This window comes from Grammomys surdaster, unplaced genomic scaffold (assembly GCF_004785775.1).
Source record: "Grammomys surdaster isolate TR1022 unplaced genomic scaffold, NIH_TR_1.0 127, whole genome shotgun sequence".
Lineage (NCBI taxonomy): Eukaryota > Metazoa > Chordata > Mammalia > Rodentia > Muridae > Grammomys > Grammomys surdaster.
The window spans coordinates 1,865,625-1,885,262 of NW_021604585.1; the positions used below are offsets into that span (position 1 = coordinate 1,865,625).

General features: G+C 44.6%; 1 protein-coding gene across 3 annotated transcripts in view; it reads right to left on the reverse strand.

Annotated features, from left to right (window-relative positions):
• Rtn1 (reticulon 1) overlaps positions 1-19,638 on the reverse strand; it is a 195,955-nt gene that overhangs the window by 13,028 nt on the left and 163,289 nt on the right. For 2 of the 3 annotated variants that reach the window (XM_028789358.1, XM_028789348.1), the window contains one exon: positions 760-967. In XM_028789358.1, coding sequence (XP_028645191.1) covers positions 760-967 — 208 coding nt within the window. Of the gene's footprint in view, positions 1-759; positions 968-14,607; positions 14,801-19,638 lie in introns of those variants that run through there. The other variant, XM_028789368.1, reaches the window with a different exon arrangement.

The window sequence follows — 19,638 nt, forward strand, 5'->3', positions numbered from 1 at the left end:
TTTTCTACCTTTTAGTATCCAGTCTAAGCTTACTTTTCCTGCATGCAGATGCACACAGGCCTGTGGTAAGATTCTAATCACTCTTCCTCCACCCAAAATACTGGGGCTTTAAATAAAAATCCCAGCACCCTGTCCTCATACTATGGTATTTGCTGTGCCATTTTACCTCTTGGAACCTCAGTGTTCCCATCTGTAAACAGGGATCACAGTGCCTGCCCCACCTTCCTTATGGAGGTGGATAGATTAAGTAGTTGTTGAAATTCTCTCTTTAAGTGATAAAAGAAAGGAAAAGGAAAACCCAAAAACACGAGATTGGGAACAGTGATTCAGAGGTTAGGAGTGCTTGTTACTGTCTCAGAGGGCCTAGGCTCCATTCCCAGTGCCTACATGGTGGTTACAACCATTTATGACCCTAGTTCTAGAGCATCCAATAGATACTCGTGTGGTACACATATGTGCAGGCAAAACATTTCACACACACAGAATAAAATAGATAAATCTAAAAAAATTTTTTAAAGCATTACACATAGATAATGGATTCTGATTATTTTTGGAAGCAAGTAGGGTTTTGATAAGAATGACTTTGTTACAGAACCTACCAGCAACCTTAGGAAGTAAAAACAGGAGTTCTGGAAAAGTCTAGGAGCTTCCCAGAGTTGCAGTTCCCAGTTTCCTGAGAGTGAGCAATAAGAAGGGAAGGGGGTATTGGGGATGGGAGAGGTAGGGAGAGGGGGAGGCTAGCCAGCCTGGACCACTCACTTGAAAGGGTGACCTTCATCTGTTTTCTGCACAGCTTGTAGAACAGACTTGTAGATTCGGAAGCTGATGGTGGCAGAGAGGGCAGCCAGGGCCAGGTAGGCAACGACGCTCACAACGCTGAACTGGGTCAGGGAGAAGAGCAGCAGCAGGAAGCTCCCGAATACAATCCCAGTCTGCTTGATGTCCCGCCAGTACAGAAGGTCAACAGCTGCGGAAGGGAACACAGACACACATAGCATGACAGGACCCGGGCAAGCTGAGGGCTCTGCTGCTGCTGCTGCTGCTGCTGCTGCTGCTGCTGCTGCTGCTGCTGGGGCTGCAGTCTCCCACCCGGTGTTTGGGTTTCAAGAGGGCTGTGATGGTGACACCAGGGACACTGACTAATACTCCATTTAGATTTAGAAGAGTCCTCGATACCGAGGATAGTTCACAGATTCGCAGCCATGGCTCCAGGGTGCAAGCACATCGCTGTCTGTGGTGCATCTCTGTGGTGTTACCTGGACAGTGGCTGGGAGTATGTGATTTCAGAGGACTCTGAGGAGGGCCTGTTCTTCCCTCTGGCCACACCGATTACAAGCATAACTGGATGCTCCGTGGTCAGTATTTGGTCTCAAAAGAGGCTGCCAGATGCACAGGTTAGTTGCCACTGAGAACAGGCAGCAAGGAAGTAGAGTTTGGAAAGGAAGCTGGTGCCTTTGGAAGGGAAGTGGGGTGACCTCAGCCAATACCACATGCACCTGAACAAAATTAGTTTTCTTCCAAAATCCAGGAGATGCTGACATCCATGGCTGTGCAACAAGGCCTGAAGTTGATATTTGCAGAGCTGGGGATTGCACCCAGGGCCTCTCACCTGTGAGAGAGCCATTTAACCTATCCACTGGGCTATCTCTTAGACCTCTTTATATTTTTAGTTTATTATTATTATAGGACTGTGCCGCCAGCCCTACTGGGATTGAACTTTTGTACCCTCCCTGTGGTGGTTTGAATGAGAAAAGCCATCACAGGTTCATATATTTGAACCGTTGGTTCTCAGTTGGAGGAACTGCTTGGGGAGCATTAGGAGGTGTGGCCTTCTTAGAGGAAGTGTGTCACTGGAGGCTGGTTTTGAGGTTTCAAAAGTCCACACCTTTCCCAGGGTCTCCTTCTTTGCCTCCTACTTGTGGATAAAAATGTAAGCTCTCAACTACTGCTGCAGCATCATCCCTGCCGACTGCCATGTTCCCCACCGTGACAGTCATGGGCAGTAATGTCCTGGAGCCATGAGCATCGAGTCTAAAAGCGATGTCCATGTGTGTTTCATGTATAACGTACAGTGGGAAGGCCGTTTTAGACAGGAAAGCATTTCTGTGCAGGCTACAGAGTTTCATGGTGTGGAGCTTGCCATTTGGAGCATATCAGTGTCTAGCGTTGTGTATGCTGGGGACAATCAACGTGTGCAACACACCATGGCTGCTGACGATCAAGGGCTAATGAGGTGAGCTGGGAACACTGCACAGCAAAGAGCTAAACCCTCCTCCCGGCAGACTTGTCTCAGGGGGCTGCACGGCAAGAGGCTCCTCCTGCCTCAAGGGCCCCAGCAACATGACACTGGAGGGAAAACGTCCTCCCTGTCAACTGACTTCCGCCGTCACTGTGGTCCCACAGCTTCAACACAAAGTTGTCAGCAGACAGCTATTTGTTTGAAAAAAGTGTGAGTCCCTTTCTCTTTTGACGCTCCTCTGATACAAGAAGCAGAGAGAGAGGAAAAGCCCAAAAGCATGTCTGGGGAGGAAACACGAATTTTTATTTCCTTTTTAAAAGTAGCATCAGGGCCAGAAGTCTTTGCTCAATCACCTGTCACACTGATTGATTATTAGAAATTAATTTCTTTGGATCATTTTTTTTTGCCTCAAAGTCTATATCATCATTGTCTTCATTTATCGAAATGTCAAACAGTGCATGAAAAAGTTTGCTTTCCTTAACAATGTGGAAGGGAACACAGGCACACCCAGTGCTCGCACGACCCACCTAAATAATTTTCCCTTCAGAAGAGTGCCAAAGTTCAATGTTTTTAGGTGCAGGAGACCTCTGGGAAGAAATGCTCTGTGAAATCCTGCAGCCCTGGAAATAGGTGACAGAGGAGGGAGAGGACAAGATCTCTACATGGCCTGGCTCCTCTTGGCAGTCCTGGAAGTAATAAGGCCGAAGAGGTCTAAACCTGCCAGGTTGAAGGCCTGAGAGTGTGGGGAGCCTCCAACAGCTCTGTTCACTGAGCTAGTATGCCTCACTGAGGGAGAACCAAACACCAGCTCTGTTCACCGAGCTAGTGCCTCACTGAGGGAGAACCAAACACCAGCTCTGTTCACTGAGCTGGTGCCTCACTGAGGGAGAACCAAACACCAGGCTTTGAGCTGGGAGGCAGGGACATAATAATACCTGAAGTATGAAAATGGAGATTTTACAGTTACAAATACAGTTACAAAAGAGTGGCTGTAATCTCCTTAAGGGCAGCACAGTATCATGGGCAGGCACACCGTGATGCAGACACCTTGTAAGAAAGCCTGAGTCTTCCTGGAGGACTGGGAGAGGGCTGGGAGATGGTGGTTCACACAACCCTGTGACTAGGGAAGGAGCATGGGAAGCTCTTCAAGTAGCTTTCAGACTGCAAAGAGATAGGATTTGCTACTTCAACTTGAATCCCCACTGAACTAGTTGCTAAACACCTGTCAATATAGGTTCCCAGTCTGGGGCAGTTTTGGAGGAACCTGTAGGCAGAGAGGTTAGAGTCCATGTGTTTGGTGATCAGCCAGCTGCTCTGCCCATCAATTTAAGATCACAAGAAGCTCCTACTTAGGCGATGAACAGAAGTTTTATGAAGGATAAGCTGTGGGCTCGGAGTACTTGTATCAATATTATCCCTGTAGACACTAAAATATCCACAGCACCGTCATGTTTTATTTCAATTTGAACCTTACAATAAGCCCCATTAGACAGGTAGCACATTGAAGAAGCTAAAAGTTAAACGTGTTTTTCTCACTATGTAATAAAGCAGAACCACTTAATGGTTAAATTTGATACTTTCTCTCAGACAAAATAGCTTATTTTTTCATTTTCCGTTAAATGCCCCCTCAATTCATGCAAAATTTATTTTGGACCACATGATTATATTTTAAACTGATTTTCACAAGTAGCTGTTTAAATGGGTTGCTTTTCTTTTAGTAAAATCAAGTCCGTATCATATTTCTTGATCACTGTTTTTTTTTAATAAGCACAGGAATCAATCAAGCAATTACAAAATGTTCTTTCTGTATTTTTAAGGATGTGAAGGTCTAGCTGGGATGACTGGACAGTCATTTGAACAAATTCCAACACAAGATCAGTCTATCGGTATTGCAGGAGGAGCTACGAGTCGAGTTCTGAGGTTGTGGTCATCCTGGAGTAGATGAAGGAAAAGTGGGAGTGCTTGGTAAACTTGGGGCACCGTTTGTTGTGTGTTGGGGCACATGCTTGGGTCATGGGGTGGATAAAGGGAACATTATGCAGGATTAGTTAATGAGAGTGGGGACTCTCTGCAGGAGAGGGGAGGAGTTACAGATGAGTGCAACATCTTAAAGCCCAGTGTGAGAGAGGTTAGAATCACTGAAAAAAAGAGGAATCTTAAGATGATGCTTGTTTTTAAGCCTTTGGATTCTGACATGAGACTTGGATTACAGGAAAGTATGACAATCATGCTCAAAGCTAAGTTTTTAAAAGCTAGGAAGTTAAATGCTCTTTTAAGTTTCTGTCACAGTGGCCTCAGGTTAAAATGGCATTTGATGTCATGTATGCAGAGTTATTCAGGTGTCTATGCACAGCCAGCAGTTGGAAACTTGATAAGCTGGCAGAACTGAAGTTTGATCAACGGAATTGACATATGAGTGCATCCAGAATAGAACAAAACAGTTGAAAGCCTGCAAGTGTGGAAATCTCTGGGAAGCAGGAGGCTAAGAAACCCAATGGGGTGAAGTAATATGGCAAAAGTGGGGCTACAGAGAGAGTCCTGGGGGCTGAAAGAGGTAGACTCAGCAGAACAGATTTCAGTATCTGCAAAGACAGACACTTCTGGGAAACAGTGCAGATCCATGAAGGGAGGTGAGGACTGGGGAAGAGTCTCTGGGTCTGGAGACTAGAGGGCCATGTGGTACTGTGTAGGGGGCTGTGCTGGAAGTGCTGGGGTAGAGTAGCATGGGCCTGGGAAAACGGAAATCCAGAGGAATGCAGAGCATGGGCATCCGTGTAGTGGTAGCCATGAGCACTGCTCAGCCTTCAGGAAGAGAAAAGGCTGGGGTTGTGGAGAACATAGATGGGTGAAGATTTCTGAAAAGAGAGGACAGGTGGCTTCGCAAGGACTCAGGGAAGAGGGGGTGAATTAACCATCAATAAAAGAAGAAAGGGATGGGAGACTTTCAGAAAAGAAGCCATATCTACATGTGGCTGATATGATTTATCTGTTGGATGGTCCTGCTATACAACGAGGGTACCAAACAGGATGAAATAAAAGGATGGACAAAGGATAGAGGGTCTTTGATTAAAGGCAAGGACTCCTGTAGATGCAGCAGCAGGATTCCATTTGGGGTGCTCTGTTCAGTAGCTGCAGGGCTGATCTGGGGCTGTCAACTGTCTGTCACACAGCATACAGTGAGGAGACTGAAATTTGAGGGGTCAGAACTGAACATGGCAGTACCTGGGACCTGGGCTCACAGCTGGAGACAGATGGACTGGGAGAGTAGCAATGGCCATGTATGGCCAGTGTGCAGGCCAACAGTTCCGTGTTCCAAGGATGGCGTGGGAGGCGATGAAGCTGTGATCTCAGAAGAGATTGTCTGTACTCTGCATTCCAAATGCCAACTTTTCAGATTCGAATTTTGATGGGAATGATGTGAATTTCTTAGCAAGCTTTATAGTACCTGCTATGGTTTTAATACAGCTTGTTCCCCTTGAAATTCACTTTAGAACTGAATCCCCATTGTGAAGTTTAAGAGGGTGAAAAACTTAAGCCAACTAAGGGATTTAGAAGAGGAGGCACAGAGAAGGGATTAGGATTAAATTAAATAAGTCCTCAGAGGGGAGTCTGTGTGACCGAGCACTGGTGACTTTATGAGACCAGAGACCAGGACACACATGCATCAGTATGCTCCCTGTTTCTCGTCACCTGCTGCCCTGTAGCACCTCAGGGCTCTGCCAGCAAGAAGGCCATTGCTAGGCCAGGAGCTAGATCAACTGTGGACTTGCCGAATTTCATGCCCACACAAGCTTTTCTTTACAAGTTACCAAGACCATATACCTATAGTGGATCCATGCCCACAGTGGGTCCATGCTCACAGTGGGTCCACATTAGTCAGCCCTTGATTAAAGTTTCCCTAGTAATCCTACAACTGCAGTGACCTCAAGTGCCTTGGATACAGCGAAGCGGAGATAGCTTCCCTCTTTTTAATATTCTCCTGAAGAAAATCGATGGGGAGGTTAAATAGTGGAACACACATTCACTGAGCATGCTCACAAGGACAGGTACATGGCTGCATCACTTTGACAATTCTAATAATTAAGGCTGCTTTGCTGAAAACCAGGAGGCAACACACCAGATTTGAAAAGATGCCTCAGTGGGTTCTATGATCAGTTTGATAATGGGCCAGGCTTGATAACTGCATCTTATGCCTCATACCACAGGTTTGAGTACACAGCTGCTGGGGACTAAGAACCAAGGCTGTCAAAGATGAAACAAGAGATCTGCAGAATCTCAGTATCAAACATCAAACCAATGTGCCAATACCTTCCAGAATTTCACAAAAACAAAGCAAAACCAGAAAAGACAATGAGAGCAGTGTTCTGTGTTTAGAATTATGGGAAATCAAACTCTATGTTAATTTTCTTGAGAGGAAGCACTTTACTGTGATCTAAAATGCTTTCGGTTTGGAAATCTTTTAGATACATACAGTTGTATGATCCCAATAGTGGCTGTGGCATTCAGGAAGTTTATTAAAAATGTATCAGCAAAGAAGACAGTAGTGCAACTATCCATATTTTATTTATAAAGCAGAATGTGGAATAAGTAAATATAAAATGGCAATAAATTAAACAATTGCCTGGACCATCGATCCATGTCTCTCTCTTTCTTTTTCTGTAGCCAAGGCTGACCTCAGACTCACTATATAGCAAGGCTGGTCTTGGATACCTCTCCTTCTTCCTCTGCCTCCCAGTGCATACACTGTCATGCCCAGCTACCACCCTAGGCCAGAAAAGATCACACATGTCATTGAATCACAAGTTAATGCTATTTTTAATAGGGCCAAATATGAAAATGTTAAAAGAAATTGTTGTAGAAATATCAGTATTCCAAACAGAGACTCGCTAACAAATAATCTGATTTTGATGGTTACCTCAGGAGAACTAACAGAAGGCTCTACAAGCTCAGGTTCTCTCTAAGCCAGTGTCCAAAGAAATGATGGGAAAGCCAGTTTCTGACTGATGTTCACAAGACCAGCAATATATCACTGAATGTTGGCACAAAGACACTAAAGTAACTTGTTCCCTTAACCCCCCGTTGCACACTAACAGGAGAATCATACTAGAGGTGTGGCTGAGTACTTACCACTCAAACTCAGACCTTCAAAGGTGACACCTTTTAGTGGAATAAACAGTGAATTTCACTTACTAAGACAGAGTCTCTCACACAGTGGGAATTCAAAGCACTAGTCCAGGAGTCCCGAGCCCAGCTGGGAAGCTGGGGGCAGAACTCCTGATGCCTTTTTCCAGGCCCTTTCTTTATACCACCTAAACGCAGCCAAGCTAGCTGTCAAGAAAAAAATGTCAACACTATTTCTAGATGTTTCAGTAACTTCGTGGATGATTTGAAGGGGAGGGTGCAGGAAACTCAGCATTTCCTACACAGGGTAAAAGGGCTCAGCGTTTAATCCACTCTAGATGAGCTTTGGGGAAACGGAGGAAAATAAAGGATTTCATCGTCAAAGCCACAGCCTGGTACAATGCCTGGTACCTTTCTTCCATGGATGGAGACAAGTATAGTACGATTCCCGCTCGCTGCTTCTTGGCTTGGGTGGGAGGGAAATACTAGAGGCTTAGACAAGCCTTACCATTTCCCTGAGCTGGAAGTGATATTGATTCTTGTCTTCAAGCGAGAATCAGTACCATTCCTGTTTTCGCTCCTTCCTGTGACGAGAGCTTGGTCCAGGACAATTAGGTCCAGGTTCTCCACAAAGGGACCTGCACAGAAAGTGAGGCCCTGCGGGATGCACACATTAAAACACGTCATCCAGCTTCACTTCCTTCTATATCTTAAGCTAAGTCAAGGCCTCACTGGCAAGAGTCTCTCCACAAGCTGTGATGCAGGAGGCAAAGGCTATCGTGGCTGAGGCGGTAGGAAGATGCTCCGAGACACAGAGTATTTAGCTGTTTGACTAGATCAAAAGTAAAACTTTGTTCATCTGGTATTTTGATCATCAACCATAACTAGCCACAAGATCTTAAGTCTGTTCCATGCTGTCTTAAAGTTCACTGTGGCTGTGGAATTGAAAAACACTATGGAGGCAGACATGTTTCTGATCTGATTTTGAAAGTACATACTTGATTCTTTTGACCAAAAAGTGCAACAGCAAAACTATTCCTTGAACTAAAAACAAAAAGTATAAAGAGGAATTCTTTCTCATCATATTCGGTCCCCATTGTTAAATTACTGTGCTCTTGGAAATGCAGTCATATTTTACCTATCTTCTTCAGGAGTCCATTGAGAGTGGAAAACCTCAAATCTGGTGATAGCTAACACTTGGCTGTTTTTAGCTGTTACTTAGTCAGATACTATCTTTATTTATTTTGTTTATTTTGGGTTTTTTGGATTGTTGTTGTTGTTGTTGATGTTGTTGTTGTTGTTGATGTTGTTGTTGTTGATGTTGTTGTTGTTGTTGTTGTTGTTGTTGCTGATGTTGGCCTAGAACTCACTCTGGAGCCTCGGTACTCTCAAAGTCATGGAACTTCTCCTACCTCAGTTCTGAGTGCTAGGATTCTAGCTGTGAGCCACCATGTTGGGCCTAAAATATGTGTTTTAGAGACACATTAATATCAAGTTTTCAGCCTTGATTTGTGAGTTTAATTAGAAGGAAGCCATGCTTTCTCAAGTGGCTGCTGTAGTTTCAAAGGAGCTGGAAGAGGTCTGAAAGCGCTGGTGGGTGGGAAAGGCATGTACCCTGGAGGCTGGGGGGAGGTTGTGCTGTATATGCACATGTGCGTGTGCATAAGCATGTGTATGTGTGTGAGAGGGGGGAGCAGGGATTCTCCTTCTCAGGGGGATGATATCCTGAAAACCATACACTCAAGGTCTCAGGGTTTTTTTTCCTTGCTGGGTTCTGTGGATTTTAAAATTTAATAATGGTATAAATGAATTTAAAACATTACTTCACATTTGTGTTCCCAAGAAAGACCTTCTAAAGTAAAGAAAGAAGGCCAGATACCTTCACCCGCAGCCTCTATTACATACACTCCTCACGCCTCAAGCATAAAATAGGGCTGCCATTCTTAATGGAGTAAGTAATAACTCATGAAAATCTGAGAAACAGAACAGGCATGAAGACATAGATATAGATCAGTATTTTGTCAAACAATCTTATATATTTAAATTTTTTTATTTTTAAAATAAGTATTGTAGAAAGTCCATCTGTGAAGCTTAAACTGAAACATAATTTAAAAGACTCTAACTTGTTAACATTTATCATAGTATTATTCATAATTTTAGGAATAACTTTTGCTGTAAAGAGACATATGAAGTTTCTAATTCTTTCAGTCTCATGTCAGTTTCTTACGTCAAATCATTTTTGACTTGGGCATGGTACCTTTGATCCCAGCACCCAGGAAGCATTTGAATTTATGTGTTGAAGGCCATCTTGGACTGAAAAGCAAGTTCCAGGACAGCCAGGGCTACACAGAGAAACCCTAACTCAAAAAAAATTCTTTTTGAGTTATCCATACTTCATTTTATAAACCCCCCTTTCCCCTGCATGCCTAGCCTTTAGCTTCATTTAATGATGCGCACACCTGCAAGTCTTTGCAGAGGCAGCTAGAGAGATAATACACAGCAAGTATTCACACTGATTAACTCTGGGTGGTAGGAATTGTGGTGATTTGTGGCTTTTATTGAAGTCTTTTTGGCAAAAATTAAAAAATGCATAGTGTACATGTACCTCTGTCAGAGAAGCAAAAACAAATAAATCCATTTCTGTCTCAAACTCTGTCCTTACAAAGTTCCTCTTGACAATGATGGAGATGCTGTAAAAAGAGAACGCCCTGTTTTCAGTGGATCCCACTGCCTGGACAATACACGCTTGAAATACTGTCTGTGTACCTAGAGTTTCCCTCACTAAGGAAAGTTCCAGTGCCCTGCCTGGACAGGTGCCCGTGGGGCCTCATTAGAATCTGCACCAGGGAGGGGTCTGCTGTATAACGCTTTGCTCTAATGTTTGGCATATTCTCATAATGAGTCTAAATAAAAAGCTGTCTTTAGTAAGAGGTAAGACTGGTCCACCTCTATATGTAAATGCAAAACTGTCTCCTATTTTTATGTGTGCACAGGTGTGGGTGCGTGTGCACATGTGGGCGTGCAAGTGTGTACTGGTGTGGAGGCTGGGGAGCAGTCTCTGGTCTCGCTCCTTGGGAGCTATCCATCTCATTTTTTGAGACAAGGACTTTCACTGAGCAGGTTAGTCTGGCTGGCCAGTAATCTCTAGGGACCTGAGTGTCTCCACCTCCCCAACGCCAGGGTTACAAGCTGACACTGAGCTTTTAAAGATAAATTCTAGAGATCCTTTTTGCTAATCTCATGCGTACACAGCAAGTACCTTACCAACTGAGTTATTTCTCCACCCTTCAAATGCAATTTCTAAAATAAATGAATAATAAATAAATAAATAAATAAATAAATAAATAAATAGTGACTCTTTCTGCTTCTGTGGCTAAAATGTGTGTGTTTGTCAGTATAATAGGATGCTTGGGTCCTTAATAAATGCTTCAGCTAGTAACGTTTAGATCAGACAGTTCTAAAGCATTTCCATAGAGCACTGTACACCACCACAGAGTATTTAAAAATACTTCATTTTGAAAGAATAACTAAATGTGTCATTAAAAGGTTGCTTGCTGGTAGAGTCATCACACAACAAAGGAGTTGAGCCTTAGCACCAAAGCACATAACAGATTGCCAAAACACCATATTACTATAGGTGCTGCCCATTACATTTGTTGAAATCTAAAAAGGGGAGATGGGCAAGGGTCTTTAGAGTACAGACAGATTCCTATGGGTGGGTGTTGCTCGTTACTCTTTGTCTTCCTGGCACGGGATCATTTGGATTTAAGTTCTGTGGTTAAATACCAATATAAGGCAAATTACTGATCCTCTCAGTCTTTTGCCCTGAACTCCCTGCCCAATACAGTGAGAGGAATGTCACAGAGGCTTGGGACTGAGTAGCACAACCACTGACAAGTTAGTTGCTAATACTGATAAGAATTTAGGATGGTCAGGTGAGGATGGGGACAATGATAGAATTGGGGCATGGGCTCTGCATGACTGCTGATGTCACTCTGTGAAGAAGGGCCTATGTGAACATATCTCAGAGAGGTGGATGGGAGCTCACCTTCTGTCACTCAGCATTTGTGAGGGTGGCGAAGAGCCTGGATACCAGACTGAGGAAATCCCCCTTTGACTACTGAATTTACCGCTTCCCACAGGATGCTGAGCAAGTCTTATCTAACTCCTCAGAGTCGCCCACCATCCAAGAGTCAACTGGAAATTTGAAAGAGGATACTTGGCAAAATGGAAACTTGTGACTATCAGGGCTATTCACCATTATACAGACAACCCGTCTTTAGATAAATCATGGAGGAAAGCACAGACTCCCTCAGAGGCAGATGGCAGAACAGTGGGAAGCAGAGCTCGGGCTGTCACCAGCTGTGCACCTGACAGAAGCCTCATCTGTCACTCCCGAGATGAAAACGTGAAAGCAAACCCTCACACCCAGGGTTTAACATGATCAGACCAAATCAGTAAACAGCCTCATAAATTGTTGTAAACTATAAAATTAGCTCTGTTAGGAAATTGAACCTAAATCCTTGTAAATTTTAGAGTTTTTGTTTGTTTGTTTTATATTTATTTTGTTTTGTGTTTTGAGACAAGGTCTCATGGGCTAGCCTTGACCTCACTGTGTGAGCATGGCTTCCTAGAACCTATCTCTATATCCTAATGCTGGGATTGCAGGTGTGTATGGCAATGTCTGGCTTAGCCTCTTTCTGTAATCACTGTTGGTTTTGTTTTTGTTGTTGTTTGTTTGTGACTCAGTGTTGCTCTACAGTCCAGGGTGAGCTTTACACTATCTTCATGCGTCTCTTCCCTGCTGATATTATAGGTATGGGCTACCATTCACTGCCATCTTTCACTGTAATCATATATGTAATACACATGAACACACACACGCACACCCCCCAAACCCATGCACTTTAGGTTTATATTAATTCAGTGATGTAATCTGTAAATAACAATTGTAATGATGCAGAGGAAGCCTGAAGTTCACGTGTTTCCCGTCTAGTCAAACCTCAGCATTTCCAGAGGACATTTTCAGCAGTGTCTGCTGACTTTTAACCATATCGGCAGCCGCTCCTAGGTCACACCCATGGCATTTGTATACTGAGTTCTGCTGGCCTAAGATTGGGCGCACTAAGAATTACTATACACCAGTGGCTTCAACCCCACATCCAAGATCATCAACTCATCCAAGATCACAATGTTCAGCTCTAGGGGTGGGGCCCAGCATCCTTTGTGTTTCCTGAAGCATTCTAAGTGATTCTCAGGTACAGCTGGGGATTAGAACAACTTGCTTTAACCGATGGGGAACTAGAGTGAAGATGTGTTCAGAATTGCTGTAGGTTCAGTCTATGATGACAGTTCCCACAGGGCGGGAGGACAACAAAGGAGTAATTCATTCTCACCACCATGGCTATTTGGTGTCACCGAACTCTATCTAGCTATTAGTCAATTTTCAAGTTAATGGCTTTGTTCTATTTGAGGAAAGGAAATCAATGAACCTAATGACAATCAAAGGTCACTGGGAATAAAGACTCCTCGATGATTCTGAATTCATCTCCACAGGTAGCTGCATGGCTGCAAAGAGTCACAATTGCCTTCAGAGGGCAAATGATGGCATTTTAGGCCGATTCCTGATTATTAAAAAAAAATCCATTTCAAAATTTAAAGTAAGCCAATGCCAAACCCTTAGCGCTGTGATGCTACAACATCTCTACAAATAAAACACACAACCTGACATCTTTCGATGTCTATGTCTGTTAAAAATAGAAGACACTCAGAATCAAACCCTAATCACCAGTCTTCACATCCATCTACACTTGGCGTGCTATGAAGACATGGTTGTAGAGTGTGCGTCCAGCTGTTGGTTCTAAGCACACGCACCCAGAAGGAAACGATACAAAGCACAGCCACCTGCTTCTGTTCAGTGTGTGCTATTCCATGTAGCTGTCATCGTTTTCTGAAATTATACCCCTGGACTGCATATTTCTTATTTATTGGCATTTAAATTTATGGCCTACCTATTTACTTTTGACAGTCATATTTCTAATAAGCCCACATGATTTAAAGTAGACTACTGTATTTTATGCCGTTGACATCCAGTTCAACAAGCAAGAGCCAGAACAAGCGTGCTTTTAATTCTGTGATTTGTGTTTTTATCTTTTCTTAAGAAAAAATAAAATAAAAGTCCTTCACAATCATTAAAGATGAAAGGAACTTTTTTTTCCACCTAGAAGAAGAAGGCTAAGAAAGAAACTAAAACAAAAAGATAAAAAGAGCCACCACTTAGTGCTCTCGGTCCCTAAGGATGCTGCAAACCCCTGCAGGTTCCATCAGTGTGCCTTCTTCAGAACCGTATTTGTTAAACTATCAAGACATTAGATCTGCCCAACCCCTGACTTTACCTCATACAGTTCATTCTTGCAAACTCTCCCTCCTTCTTACGAAAGGTGAGCAAGGTGAGGGAGAAAATCTTAATGTAACAAAGGCAAGGATCTGTGAGATACGAGGCTGAATAAAAATGGCTGAAAAGCAAGAGAGGCTGGAGGGCGGCCACACCCAGTGCTAATATGGACCGTTTCTAAACAGATCTGTTAGACCCAAGGGCAGCCGCCACCGCTTTGTTACTTCCCTCCATTTATTTCTCTGAAAGCCATTGTTAATAAATAAATGGTATAGGTTATTCCAATGACAGTCATAAACACAAGAATATTTCAAAGTGAACCACCCTAATAAGTGGCTACGCCATCATAGTCTCAGGATTTAGAGAGCTGGTCTGCATTTCCAGTTTCCTTTGTGTGATCACAAATAACAAGCCTGAAATGGGTGTGTCCCTCTCTCCTAAGGATGCCCTCTCAGTTAATGGCTCTGATCTCAACCTTTGGGCAGAAATAAATGCACTGGGATGCAGAAGAAATAAGGAAGCACTTCAGCTCTGCGGCTAAGAGATTAAACAAGTCCTGAATGATCAGGCCAGAAACGCTCCCGGAGGAGGCAAATGATATATTATTTACAATACCACAATACACAAGAAAACAAAGGGGTGAACTGGGAGGGGATAAAGGCAGGGCGGGGGAGGGAGAAGGGGGCAAATATCATCCATGTCGATTTTGCAAGAACAGGTTTACTCCCCCCGCAGAAAGCTCCTGGGTGTAAAGCATGCATAGGTCCCACAGGTGAAATGATGCACAATGGCCGTGTCCAGATCGCGGTTCCGCGTGCGCCGCAGGCATGCACTACCGAAATAAAGAGAATACCCTGACTTTTCCAGTTGCTCCACACACAATCCATCTTGGTGGAATCGGCAGTGGCCTGCATGGTGCGGGCTTGGCGGGTTCGCCGTGGCTCTCCTCCAGGCGCTGAGCTTGCACTCCGCGTCGCTGCCCGGCTGCGGCGGCGGTGGGCTCTGGTGGCCGCGCGGCTGCAGACTGAAGCGGCCCCGGGCGCGCGCGCAAGGGGCGGGCGGACACGAGCGCCGCAGAGCGCGACAACGAATCAGCGCGGTCCCGGAGCCGCCGGAGCGCGCGCGCGGATGCTGCTGCGGCTGCTCAACGGGACCGCGGCGCGGGCTGGGCAGCCTTCGGGGAGCTGCCCCCGGGATGGTAGAGCAGGCGACGAGGCGCGCGCACAGACTAGGTATGGGGGGCGGGGGGAGGGGCGGAAGACGAGGAGAAGAGAGGAAGGAAAGGAACGCCAGCGTGGAGATGGCAACTAAGGAGACCAGGGCTATTCCTAACCAGCCTGGTGCATATTCTAGAAATTTCTTAGAAACATGAAACCTGTTGTCCAAGACGTGTGGCGGTAGAGATGCCAAGCTTACTGCATAATGCCCACTAGTCCTCACTGTTAGCTCGCCTCTGCTGTCCTCAATTCTAAAAATGTTGGCCACAGATTGCTGCCCGAGTCTTCCAAAGGAGTGACAAATTCTTTTTCTTGTTTGGAATATTCCACAATTATCCAAAACCTTGTGAATAAGACTGTGGCTACCATCCTGCCACTGTCCAAGCAACAATCACTGGGTAGAATCTTACTGTAGTCCCAAAGGACTGTAATTCTCCGGTGTTTATAAGATGGATTAATAAATATTAGAATGTGGGACTTGGAAGCTCCAGGTTGAAGCCAGTAAGTGCTGTCACATCACATAGATGGGGTCATTGGTAATTGTCAGGGGGTGTTTAGTGTGGGGGCCATTCAAATAGAACTCATAGAAGCAAAGGGCTTTCTGTCAACAATGTTACCCTTTGCGATTGATCACAGTAAGGGAGGGGTCTGGAGGTGTGTATAATTTGACATATGAAGTTGATTTCCAAGAATAGCTAGCCAGAGATTTCAGGAGCCCTAGACCAAATGTATATGGAAAAGAAGAGAACACTGAGCAGTGGCTATCTATTTGCAACATGGCATGCTTCCACGGTAAATTCTTTATCAGAATATACATGAAGATCTTGGGAGACTGGATACGACAGAGATATGTTTCTGTAAGGTAAAGGTAAGATAGCAATGAATAGGAAAGGAATGTGGGCTCTGTTTGGAATGGGGGTCCATGCAGAGACAGGACAAACGTGAAGATAGGGGATGATCGGCCTTGGGGGCCACAGAACAATATCAAAGGAAGAGTTCTTAGACACCAAAGCTACATGTCCTGTTCTGTTTTCCTGTGACAGAGTCTTTACTGTCACAGAGTTCCTTTCTCCCCCTTCTGAACAAGTGGAGCCTTCTAGATGTCTCTCCATTCTCCAAGGAAGTCTAGTCAGACTCAAATTTACATTTGCATATCCTGTATTGGCAAAGGCCTAAGGTAGGTTGTGCCTGTAGACACAATTTCTTCTTCATTTTTAGGAGGATACAGTCTTTAAAATGTGATCTTTGGAATCATGCATATTCTTCTCAGAATGCAAGGTTCCAAAGCGACCAGCTGGGTTCCTCTATCTACGATTATAGATTCTGAAGTTATGCCTGAGGAAACTTAGTGATTTTGGGTGCAAGGGATGATTTGACATTCCTGGGCAGCTGACCTCTCCTACCAGGAATGAGTATGGGGCTTCTACAGAGCTGACAGGGAGCACATGATGACAAAGCACTTTTCAAATTCACTTCTAGAGGTGTAGTGGCCTTCCTTGTTCTGTACCTCCATCTTCATCCCATTTCTTTCTTCATTCCACAGCCAGTCATTGTTGGGAATTCAGTCAGCTGAAAAGTCTGGTAAATGCCCATGAACTCACCAGTACCAAAGTCTCCCTGTCTGATGTAGACTCAGAATTGGAGAGGGCTGGACAGGAGTTGCCAGGAGTTTGCTGCTGCCCCAGCCACTCCGCAGTCTTTGGAACCTGGGCCACTAGGAGGCACTGCCAGTTCAACAATAGCCTCAAGATTCTAGGTGAAGGTGCTAGCAGGTACCTTCCCTTCAGTAGAGGGACAATAGAGAAATTGCCAAGTTCTCAGTGTTCTCTCACATTCCCAGTGAGTCTGTATACTGCTACTCAGACTGAATAGTGTACATTGCTAATCTCAGCAGGAAAGATGAGTTCAGTACGTCCCTAGCGGAGAACAGCAGTCAGGGGCAAGCTCTTTCTCAGCCAGAGGATACTGACCACAAACCTGACTTAGAAACGTTTAGCTGAACGACCACATTTTTTTTGAATCATGCTCCGTCTGAAGACAGCAGTTTGATGGAACATGAAAAGTAAGGTCATCTGGTAGTTGAAGGACTTCCAACTGCTACTAGTGGTACAAGGAGTGACAGGCTTCAGATCGAGGCACAGGAAATAGAGAAAGAGAACTAGATGCGATGGGAAGGGGAATCTTTGATCCCCAAACTCCTCAGTGCCACATGTACTGCACTGGGCATCTCTGGACCCCTGTGATACATACAAAGTTCTAGCTTTACATGTTTGCCACTATGAAGTAAGACTTTACTTCCCATAAATGTGGCAAATGAATTCTTTCTTTGCTTGCATCTACACAGAATTGATGGGCAGCTCTGGACAAATTCGAAGCAATAAAACGGGCACAAAAGATATGTAAATTTCCTTAAGAGGTGAAAGCAAACCAGGAAGCAAAGAAAGCTTGTTAAGAGCAGGCAGGAACTGCCACAGCCTTCAAGCTGGCAGGGAACAGAAGGGCTTTTTCCACAGCCAGTTCAGAGCTCTCAGGTTAGGTCCCTGCCAGGAAAGGAAGTGATTTCTTTAGTTTTCAAGATGAAATCGTGCGTTACACAGTCTGTTTTGAAGCAAAGCAAAATAGTCAAATTCTGTAATTTCCTCCCAGATTCAGATGCATGCTGGGGGCTGGTGTGCCCACAGTGGCCGTGTGATGTCTGTCTCCCAGTGCTCCACGGTACCACCTACAGTGATGTATTTATTCAACAACTATTTATCTGAGTACTTACAGCATGGTCCACATTGTCTTCGACACAGAACAGAGAGCTCCCAACTCTCAAAATTCCCTGTGCTATATCATGGATGACGACAGACGATATTGGAAATGTTAAATACGTAACAGACTCTTGTAGACAAATGTATCAGAAAATAAAGCAGGTCTGCAAGGAGAAAGGCTGGGGACGGTGGAGCTCTGCTCTGCTGTAAGGAGGGCAGTGAGGGCCTGTCTCATACGGGAAAGCTGGAGCAGACACTTGAAGAATAGGGAAAGGGCCTGTTGCTTTCTAATCCTGACACAGGAAGCTGAGGCAGGAGAGTGAATATGAGGCCAGCTGGGGGCTACATAGCAAGAGCTTGTTTCAGGAAAAACAGGAGGGACAAACAAAAGAAAAGAAGGAAGGGAAAGAGGGAAATGGGAGTTTCTGGAGGAGGGGAGGGAAGGAGGAAAAGAGCAGAGGAGCTGATTAAGAAGTAGGGGAAGGATATTCAGAGATGGGGTTTTGTGCCAGGATGAATAACTGTCAACTCATAACAAGCATTCTCCTAGAACATCTTGATTTTTTTTTAATGCTCTGCAAAACGTTGCAATTGGAAGTAAAGACACAGAAGTAAAAATAAACTTCATTATGATCAATGAAAACACTAAGGATTTGGCGCTATGCTATACGGAATAAGAACATTTAAAGAGACCTCCGGTCTGGCCCTTAGCTGCTGTAACAAGGCAGAGCATGGATTGTTACCATGGAGACTGAAGTAACGATTAGCAGTTGGAATTCAGGAAATGTATGTTCATGTCTTCTGGGTTACATCATCTCTGGGGAGCGGAAGATATGACTTTGATTTCTAGAATCATTCTTTCATCCATTCATTTGATCTACAGATATTTGTAGAGGCTATACTAAGTCTAACTACAAAGGGAGCTATGCACTGGGGGCTATGCACAGACGGACGATATCAGATAGCTGTCTGAAGAGGAAGAGTGGATACACAGGCCAGAGTCTGGGGAGAGGAGCTTTCGGGATAGACATCTGAATGTTGGTGACAACAGAGTTGAGTGCTGGGAAGGAACAGCACAAGAAGACAAACCTACCAAAGCCATTGCTTCAATCTAAAAGGAAGAAATAAAGTGAGGAAAGAGTACTAGCTGTAGACAATGGCAGTCAGCACAGCAATAAGTCATCAGGAGGTGATTCAAGACTATGTCCCTTTAGCAGAATGACAGTAGTGGCTTCTCTCCTAACCCTAACCCTGTCTAACCCTAACTTTGACCCCTAACCCCAAGCCTAACCTATGACCTGCGTAGCCTCAGGTTATTGGCCCAATGGTGCTGATTATGGGTTCCATCTTGTGCTGTAGGACATACATCCAAGCAGAAAATGGTGGGTTTCTTCACAATCATGCGACCGTTATACCAGTGAGGGTATCTTGCCAGGCCAGTCATTACTGTAGCTTACAGGGCTCATGGCTGGGCAATACTGACGGTTTCTTCTCTCCCCAGTAGCATTCACAGGACCTTCTAGCACTACTAAAGCTGAAGTAAAGATGAAGCTTCCGGGTCAGCATTTAGCCTAACACTTCCATGTTCTGTGACTCAGGAATGTGGTGTCTTTAGCAAGAGGGACTCACCATCACATTCTAGGGGACCCTCATCAGAGAAGCTTCTGTTTGCAGTAGATGGTAAATAACACTGAAGCTCACAACTGGCCAGGATGCACAGAATAAGAGTCTGTGGGATGCTCAGCCCTAAAGGGAACATCTGCACTACACACGTATGCACACACACATACACACTTACACACAAACACATACACACAAACATACACATGCACATACTTATACACACATTCTCTGTCTCCCTCCCTCCCTCCCTCTCCCCCTTCCTCCCTTCGTCCTTGCCTCCCTCCCTCCCTC